Raw genomic sequence first — 8,703 nt, 5'->3', positions numbered from 1 at the left:
ATCCTCCTATCGCCTCGCAGCTTAGAGATCCCAAGTCGACCCAGAGAACCTAGTCCACTCTCTGGACAGGAGGGATCTCGACGCAGCTGACGGCATCGTCTTGGAGGAGACGAGTGGGACTTGAGGTCGTCGTTCGTTTTTCCCCTCCTCCCAACCCAAAGAAATCCATTTCAGCTTTTTTCCCTTCGACGTTTCAGACCTACATACCTATCCCTTCTCGCCTACTTCTTATCTTCTCCTCGTCTGTCTCTACATTTTTGCCCGCGCCACGTTTTTATCTTTTCGCTTCTTCAGTCGACTCCGAATTCGAGTTATGCTATGATCCTCCTCCTCCTCCACTCCCTCCACCACCCTCTCCTCCTCTCCATCCCAGCATGTCCGTCGTATCCCACTCCTTCCCTCTCCACCTTCTCCAATCCGCCTTCCCCGATCGACTTTACGGTCTCGCTTCCCTCCTCCCGCCAGAGGACCCAGTGGTCAAAGGGAAGAGATTGCTCGGTCGAAGAGACGACGTCGGAGCAGCTTGGGATTTCCTGATCGAGCTGGGGAAGGAGGATTCTGGAGAGAGGGATGTTGGGAGGAAGCCTGAGAAGAGGAGAAGGACTGGGAAGGGGAAGGGGAAAGGGAAAGGTGTTGCTGGGATTCAGGGAGGGTGAGTTTGATCGAGTCGCTTCTCTGGACCTCGAGACTCGAACTGATCTTTGTCGTTCGTGATTGCAGAACCAACGACGTTGACGAACCTCTCTTCTACCCTGAAACACCTATCAAGACGGAGTTCGACGACGAGGAAGTGGACCAACTTCTTTCTCAGAACGACGAAGGATCGGACACCTCAGACGAAGACGCGTCGACCTCTCCTCCTTTCCCTCCAACTGAACCTCCCGATGCTGCTCAGGACGTCAAGATGAGAGCGGATAGGAAGAAGAGAGACTTCTACTCGTCTGTTAAGGTTGCGGTAGCTCCGAGTCCGAAACCTGTGGATCGGAAGGGGAAGGGAAAGGAGAGGGAAAGGGAGAAAGAGAAGACGAGTTTGGGAGGAGGAAGTGGGAGGAAGAGAAGGTGAGTGCTGTTGCTTCTGATCGTCAATGCGATCTGTTCTCTGACCGTTCATCTTCATCTCAGTCATTCAACGACAACCAAGACTGCTTTTTCGTTCGTCCCCTTCCTATTATTCCTTCGTTGTCGTCGCATGTTCAATCAAGCTGATTTGATTCTCGGTTTCCACAGATCGTCTCGGAAACCTACGTGCCCACCCTCAAACCCAGCTGTCTACGAACCAACACCAGAGAGGATCGGATCATCGAGCCGCACTGTGGTTCAACCAACGCCGTGAGGCACATATCCTCCCTCGACAAAAGAAGAGAACGCGTCCTGACCCCTCTTCCCGCACCTTCCTTCTTTCAGATCCGATGCCTGGAATCAAAAGGAGGACACGCTTCTCCAAGACTACGCCGATTTCTTCGTCTCGGATCGATCCGGATGGGGGGACGAGCTCGGTTTGAGTCAGTTTGTTCGAGGAGTGAGTCGGGCTCGTTTTCCTTTCCCTTCTCTTCTCTCCTCTCGTCGTTGCTGAATCTACCCGTATCCACCCTCCCAGTTCGCCACTCGAGATTTTTCCAACAGAGACCTCATCGCCGTCATCGGTCGTTTCACTCGCTTCGTCGATTCTCTGGAGAGAGCCGCTGTGGAGAACGACGCGTCGGGAGTGGTTCCTGCGGCTGCTGCTCGAGTCGAGGAGGCCGTCGAGAAGAAGCAGAAAGGGAACGAGGAGATGCATCAGAAGAAGAAGAAGAGGAAGATGGGTACAGAGCAGTCACCTGAGATGGAGGTCGCGACGTTCGTGCCGAAGCAAGGGAACGCGGTGAAGTAAGTCCTCGTCTTCGTCTCGTTCGATCTCGGAATCCTCTTCTTTCAGTGGGAACGATGAAGCTGATTTTATCGAAACGAACTGTTGATCGTTTCCAGGGTCGTTCATGTCTCACCACCACGACGAAGCTCGAACCAAGTCGTGAAGCCGGATTCGAAACCGAGGTCCGTCTTTGCTCTTCCGAAGTTTCCCAAGTCTAACCAATAGCTGAAATCTGTCTCTTGGGCTTTGGCAGTATCGAAATCATCGATCTCTGTACGCCTCCTCCTGGCTCTCCGGATCCCATCCTCTTGCAAGCTCACGTCGCGTCGACCTCGAAACAAAGGTGCGACGCTCTTCCTTTCGCGTCTTCTCGTGCTGATTCGAGGCCAACGACTTGAAGCTGACCATTCCTTTATCTCGTCTGATTTCTCAGTACCGATCTACCTCCCGCGGACCCTCTCGACCCCGAAGCCGTCCAGGAGCTCCTCATTGGCGTCGGTCTCAGGTTCGTTCGCCTTCTCTTCGCTGCTTCACCCTTGCGAGAATTAATAAAGCTGAATTTAGCTTACATCTACATCAGTCCAAAGAAGAGCAAGGGCCGTGGTCCACTTCCCTCGGACGACCTTCGTGTCGGCAACCTCAACGAGGCTGTCGACGACGACGATCTTGCCGAAGCGTTTGAGACGTATGGGAGGATCGTTAGGTGAGCAACAAATCCTTATGTTTCATCTTCTAGGCTTCAAAGGTTTGTTCTGATCTTGTTTGGTTGTTCGATCAGGACTCGAATCGCTCGCGACGAGGGAGGGAAGAGCAAAGGCTTCGGATTCGTTCTCTTCGAGGTGCGCCTCCTCCCTTCGTTCCCCTTTCCGGATCCTCCGACGAATCACTGACATCCAGTTCTTCTTCAGACCGTTAAATCATCCATAATTGCAATGCTGGTGATGCAAGGTGCGTTGGAATGAATCCTTCGAGCTCGACGCGTCGTCGCTGACCTCGACCTTCTCTTCTTTCGAACCAGGCGGCTTCATCAAAGACTATCCCCAACCTCTCGAACTCTCTTACAACCACTGGGTTAAGCCTCAAGCTCTTCCGAAGGAACCTACCATCTCTCCTCCTCCAGCCTACCATCCTCCCTCGCCTCGACCCGTGCCCAACCCCATTCTCCCTCGACGCTCGAATCCACCTCCGCCTCCCGTCGGTACCTCCTCCAACGCCATACCCGTCCAACCTCGAACCCACAACCCCTCCAATCACTACACTTCTCAGTCTCAGTCTCAGTCTCCTCCTCGTCAACCGAAACCGTTCAACTCGAAGAAGAAGAAGAGGAACGACCGAGGAGGAGGTCGATCGGGATCCTTCGACAGAGACTTCGACGACGGACCTTCGCATCGATACGAATCGTCCTTCTCGAGTCAGCAACAGAACCTTGGTCGATCGGGATCCTTCAACAACTTCGACGAGGGGCCTTCGCATCGACCTGAGCCGTTTTCGATTCAGCAGCAGCAGCAGCCTCGATCTCCCAATCCCATGGACTTCTACTCCTACCCTCCTCAGCCTGTCCCTTTCGCTCTCCCAAGAATTCCATTCGGAAAGGACGGAACGCCAGACATCCCTGACGAGCTCAGATACGCTCTCTCATCGCTTCCAGCTCCTGAAGCGTTCGTTCGACTTTCTCTCGCTCTCTCCAGTCTTCAGCGGACTAATACTGTGATATCTGTCGTTTCATAGTACTCTTCTCCTCAACATCATCCAAGCGATCGGATTGTGAGTCGATCTCGTTTTCGTCGCGTCTCCGTTTCGGCTTCGTTGACCGTCTCTTTTTCCTACTTGCATCAGGCATCAACTCCCACCCGTCGAAGTCTTCAGATCTACCATCGCAGCTCTACGAAGAACGTCTTCGTTGACTCCCGAGTCAGCTCTGCGCCCGTGAGACCTCCTGCCTCTTTTTCCTCTCCCTCTTCGTCCAAGCTGACTCTCCCTTCCTTCTTGCTCTCAGACAACAACCCCAATCACCTTACCCTCCTCCTCAGCATGCCTTCCCACCCTTTCCTCCCTCTCTAACGACTCAACATCAACAGCATCCCTTCCCTTTCCCTCCCTTCGCTGGGACGCTTCCCACTCCGAACGACTGGCACGTCCATCACCCTCCGCCGCCGCCGCCCCCTCCTCGACAAACCTACCAGGTTCCAGGAGCGACGCCTTACGGTCCTTTAGGCCCTTTGAAGCGCTGAAGCTGAGGAGGAAAGGAGGGGAGGGAGGGGAGGGAGGTCCGTCGTGTCGAGTTGGGGTTTTGCGTTTTCTTGCTTTCTGTTCGTCACGCCTCTGTTTCTAGTTCGTTCTTTTTCATGACCCTCTTGTTGTAGCTTTAGCTAGTTGATGACTTCTCGCGTTTCATCTTTCGGGTTGGAGAGGAAGAGTGAAAGAGGAGAGGGAAGGGAAAGACGATGGGTCGAAGCTCGACGCGTCGGAAGTGAGAAGAGAGAGAGGAAGGAAGAGAACGGCAAGGGCATGATTAGGTTCGTATAGATCTCGAACTCGAAACTTTAGACTACAACTTCCTCTCCCTATACCGTCCCACCTCAAATAGTTTGGTACTGCATCTACACGGGCTGAGCAGGTCTCGTATTGGCGAGAGGGAAAGCTAGGAAAAGGGAAGTGCCCGAGCTCGTTTTGGTTTCGTGTGAGGATTGAGAGGAGGGAGAGGTCTCGAGAGTTCAGGAGGGATCAGCAGATGGTTCGTGGGACTATCAGGTGCTTGCGAGAAGAGAAGGAGGTGTGAATCCAAAGGTGTGTCAAGATAGAGGTCAAGGGAGAGGAGGCAGAAAGTCTCCTGTTATAGGAAACGAGATGGTTCGGGCTCGGGCATCGAAACCCAGAGCTCGGGCAGTAACCAGTAACTAGAAACGTGTAGAAAGAGCTAGAAGGAAGAGAGAGAAGTGGAGGAAGAGAGAGAAGTGGAGGTAGAGAAAGGCTCGGTCGAGTTGAGAGAGAGACGCGACGCGTCGAGCGACCGGGTTTCAGCTTCTTAAGGAACGCCTGAGAGAACACGAGAGAAAGAGAGAAGAGTAGAGAGAGGGAAAGGTAAGTACAGAGAAGAGTTAGAGAACTAGTAAGGGAAAGGGAAGGAGCAAGGGTCGTTCCCTGACATTTCGCGTCGTCGTCGAAGAATCGGGCTTTTAGGAGTTGAAAGTTTTAGGAGAGTCGTCAGAAACCGAAAGCGAGCTAAAGCCCGTCGTAAACTAGATACCAGAGTCCGTTGCAAGCAAGAAGAGAGAAGAGTCCAAGCTACTAAGGAAAACCGAAAACCGAAAGTCCTGCGAGTCGAGGTCAAGATCGAGTCATCCCTCCACCCCCACGACAGCGTCCCCATCCTCGTCTCTATCGTTCTGTCGAGGCTCGTCCTCGTGGGTGTCGTCGAGCTTGGTGGTGCTGGAGGAGTTGGTCTTCTGAACAATGGGATCCCCGAAGGTGGTCGAGCCGTAGGCGAGGAAGGGAAGGGAGGGAGGGGAGACGAGGTGTTGAGGGAGGAGGTTGGCATCTTGACGCTTGGTCTCTTTTGTAGACTTCGTGTTTTCGACGATGGGGTTCCCGAAGGTGGTCGAGCTGTAGGCGAGGAAGGGAAGGGAGGGAGGGGAGACGAGGTGTTGAGGGAGGAGGTTGGTGAATCCGCGGAGGAGATTCCAAGTCGCTCGGACGCGTCGATCCAACCCATCCTTCCCATCCGGTAGCCAATACCCCTTCTCCTCCAAGACCCGACTCTTCTCCAACGCCGCCGCCATGATTGCAGCCAGCCTCTCTCCCCCATCGTCGAGCCAATCGTCCAGACAATCCATCCTCCTCCCAGACTTCTCCATCGTCCTCCTCGTCTTCGACATCATCAGCCACGGCTTCAACAGCTCCCCACTCTTCGACCTCCTCCTCCTCGCCAGCTGATCTACTCCTCTCGGAACGACCTCCTCTCTAGCAAGGGCGAGGAGTTGAGGAAAGGCGGCGTCCGACACGTTCGCTCCCTCTTGGATAGCGGCGTCCGCCATGGCTCGTGCTTTGATCCTCTCCCGTGCTTTGATCCTCTCCTCAGGACTCAGCTTCGAATCTGCTTCTACTGCTTTTCTGAGGAGAGTGGCGAGCTCCGCCATGGATACATCGGTGGGGATGGACTGGAGGGGGAGACGAAAGGAAGGTAGGTCAGCTTCCGTGTCTCCTCCCTCCTCCCTCGCTTCCCTCTCCCGTCCTCAGAGTCAGCTCCCACCTCCTCCTGCTACAGGAGCAAAGTTGGAACGATTCCATAAAAAGTAAAAATAAAGAGCTGGACTACACACCTTTCCCTTGGAGTCTCCTCCTCCTTTATCCGTAGAGTCGTCCTCCACTCCCATCGTCTCGTTGTCCGAGGCTTCTCCGTTCAACGGCTCTCCTTCTTCTTCATCCCACTCCTCCTGCTCCTCCTCGTCCAACTCCGAGAGAAAACGTTCGACCTGTTCCGTGAATTTCGAGCGATCCTTGGGGTCGATGGGAGGGAGGGACTGGACCTGCTCAAGGGAAGGGAGGTCGTCCAAGTCGAGGGGGGAGGGAGATCTTGCTGCTGCTGCTGCTGCTGCTGCTGTTGCTGCTTGAGAGGGAGACGGAAGTGATGGTGTAGGTAGAACAGGACTGGAAGAAAGATGAGACGAAGCGAAAGACATGGAATCGTCAGCAAAGAACGGAGAACGAAGAAGAAGTGAGAGTAGTGAGAGAAAGAACGGAGAGGAAGGAAGCAAAGGGACGAACTCGTTGTCGTTCTTCTTGTCGAAGAGGAAGGGGAAAAACTCAGCCCTTCTTAGAAGCTCCTCCTCCCAAGTGCAAATACAGGAGGCCATCACCGACGAAGGAAGGGGGAAGGGGAAGAGAAAGGCGGAAGGGGTGGTGGGTGGTAGTTGAACGTGACTTCGAGGAGAAGGGAGAGAGAGGTCATTTGTAAGGCCGGCGAGTTCCTTTCCTAATGAAAAGGTTCACGCCTTTGAAGTAGAAATTCAAAAGCCTCGCTCCTTGACCCTCGGACACCCCCAATCACAGCTCAACTTCAATGATTCGTCAGAGTCAGATCTCCTCGAGATGAAGATGCGAGACTTCATTACACTCGTATAGATGGACCATATCTTTTTCCTCGGTATATCTACTCTCTCTTATCAAGCAAGCGCATTAAATCATCGACGGGTCGCGTCGTCCAAGCTCGTCCGTCAAACTAATCTTTACTTCTTGCACTCAGACACCTTGAACTCGACGGTGTTGTCGCATCCAGTTCGAGGGATGAAGTCGAGGTAGACGAGACCGCTGAGGTCCGAGACCCAATCTCCGTTCATCTGCGACGCGCCGAACAGAACAGAAGAAGAAAAGGGGTCAAGCCTCGGGTTTGGGTTGAAGGCGAGAAGTCGCCTCGACGTTGAAGAAGGAAGGATGGGGTAGGGAAGGGAAGGGAAAGATGAGACTGACATCCTTGTAGTAGTGGACGTTCCTGTGAGAAAGGAGAAGATGCGAGAAAGGAAGGCAGGGAGGAGAGGTCAGCATCTCCCTCTTCGAACATCGAACGGAAACTTCGAAACGAAACTCACTTGTTGTCCTTGACCTCCCTGAGCTCAAGAGTGGTGTGAGAGACAACGGATCCCTTGGTCTTCCACTCGAAGCTGCGAGAAGCAGAAAAAGAGGGAGAGAAACAGGACGAGAAGAGCGGGTCAGCGGCCGCGTCTTTCTCGTCTCGACGGACCTGGTGCATCGAGTCTCAAGAACTCACTTGTAACACTGGTTCTCGGAGATCAAGAAGGGCTTGGTGCAGTGGGAGTTTCCAGCGTCGTCGATGCACCTGGTGGCGACGACCAAGAAAAAAAGGCGAAAGGTCAGCCCAACGGGAATCGCGTCGACCTCTTTCAGCCCTCGGCGTTCATAACGAAAGGAGAGATTCGTACCTGAAGCAGGAACGAGAAGGAGAGAAAGAGAAACGAAAACAGTGTCAGTGCGGTCCTTGGAAAAAAACTTCGCCTCGAGAGCGAATCGAACGTGCGACAAGGGAACGAAGGGGGTCTCGGACCGAACAAGAAAGAAAAACGACGACGACTCACTCCTTGTTGCAGTAATCGAGGACTTCTCCCTCAGCGACGATTCCCTTGTCTGTAGAAACCAAAGCTGAAGCGAGTTCAGCTACAGATCTCGGCGCAATGAATCACAACGTGGAACGACCGACGACGACCTCGATCTCGTCGAAACGAATCCCATCGACGGATTCCCATCCGATCCCAACCCTCCTCCCTCGCACAATCATCGAGCTCTCTACTTCCTCAACCTCTCAACCACAGGTCCTGTGAGTTCTCGCCTCCTCCTCCCCATCAGGAAACTCCCTCAGCTCAGCCCTTCCTCCACCTGACCCAACCAGCCCCCGACCTCCTCCTTCTCTCCTTCTCCCTGTCCCCACCCTCAAGATCGAAACGAAAGAGAGCACTCACGCTTGGAGAGACCCGTAAGAGCGAGAGCGGAAGTGAGAAGTCCAGCGACGTTGGGGATGTACATCTTCGAGAAAAACGAAACGAAACGAAGAGGTTCAGCTCGATCCGGAACCGACGAGAGATGGATGAGGAGATGGGCGGAAGGAGGGAGCTCACGGTGAGAAGGTTGATTGAGGGTTTGAGGAAAAGTGAAGTGGTGGTGTGGTGTGGGGAGTGTGGAAGGGGGGTGGTTGTGGTTGGGAGCTAAGTAGTGGGAAAGTGAAAGGAGATCAGGTGAGAGGGGAGGGGAAGGGGGGGGAGTTCAAGCGAGGAGATCGAACTTGTTTCATTTTCCCGTCGTCATTGATTGGGGAGGGTCAGACTGCGAGAGAAACGAGGGAGGGA

The 8,703-nt window shown here is 53.8% G+C and overlaps 3 protein-coding genes across 3 annotated transcripts; 1 reads left to right on the top strand and 2 right to left on the bottom strand.

Annotated features, from left to right (window-relative positions):
* The first annotated feature begins 1,676 nt into the window (after positions 1–1,676).
* BDY24DRAFT_240857 (uncharacterized protein) lies at positions 1,677–2,659 on the top strand. The gene is made up of 4 exons (XM_076636715.1): positions 1,677–1,866; positions 1,966–2,031; positions 2,103–2,192; positions 2,283–2,659. The coding sequence occupies exons 1-4, from the start codon at positions 1,772–1,774 to the stop codon at positions 2,554–2,556; spliced, it is 525 nt and encodes a 174-aa protein (XP_076492308.1). The 5' UTR covers positions 1,677–1,771; the 3' UTR covers positions 2,557–2,659.
* Positions 2,660–5,187: 2,528 nt separating this feature from the next.
* On the bottom strand, positions 5,188–6,777 carry BDY24DRAFT_445165 (uncharacterized protein; the record flags this gene model as incomplete). The annotated part of the gene is made up of 3 exons (XM_076644899.1): positions 6,614–6,777; positions 6,169–6,496; positions 5,188–6,006 (listed from the first exon to the last, which is right to left on the bottom strand). The coding sequence occupies exons 1-3, from the start codon at positions 6,700–6,702 to the stop codon at positions 5,188–5,190; spliced, it is 1,236 nt and encodes a 411-aa protein (XP_076492307.1). The 5' UTR covers positions 6,703–6,777.
* Positions 6,778–7,002: 225 nt separating this feature from the next.
* On the bottom strand, positions 7,003–8,566 carry BDY24DRAFT_240796 (uncharacterized protein). The gene is made up of 7 exons (XM_076636714.1): positions 8,476–8,566; positions 8,320–8,383; positions 7,939–8,002; positions 7,614–7,682; positions 7,435–7,506; positions 7,316–7,337; positions 7,003–7,185 (listed from the first exon to the last, which is right to left on the bottom strand). The coding sequence occupies exons 2-7, from the start codon at positions 8,381–8,383 to the stop codon at positions 7,075–7,077; spliced, it is 402 nt and encodes a 133-aa protein (XP_076492306.1). The 5' UTR covers positions 8,476–8,566; the 3' UTR covers positions 7,003–7,074.
* Between the last annotated feature and the right edge of the window lie 137 nt (positions 8,567–8,703).

The sequence above is a fragment of the Mrakia frigida genome (genome assembly GCF_051309035.1).
Source record: "Mrakia frigida strain ATCC 22029 unplaced genomic scaffold BDY24scaffold_51, whole genome shotgun sequence".
Classification (NCBI taxonomy): Eukaryota; Fungi; Basidiomycota; class Tremellomycetes; order Cystofilobasidiales; family Mrakiaceae; genus Mrakia; species Mrakia frigida.
Note: the sequence above shows the minus strand (reverse complement) of the source record. Positions and strands in the feature narration are given on the sequence as shown.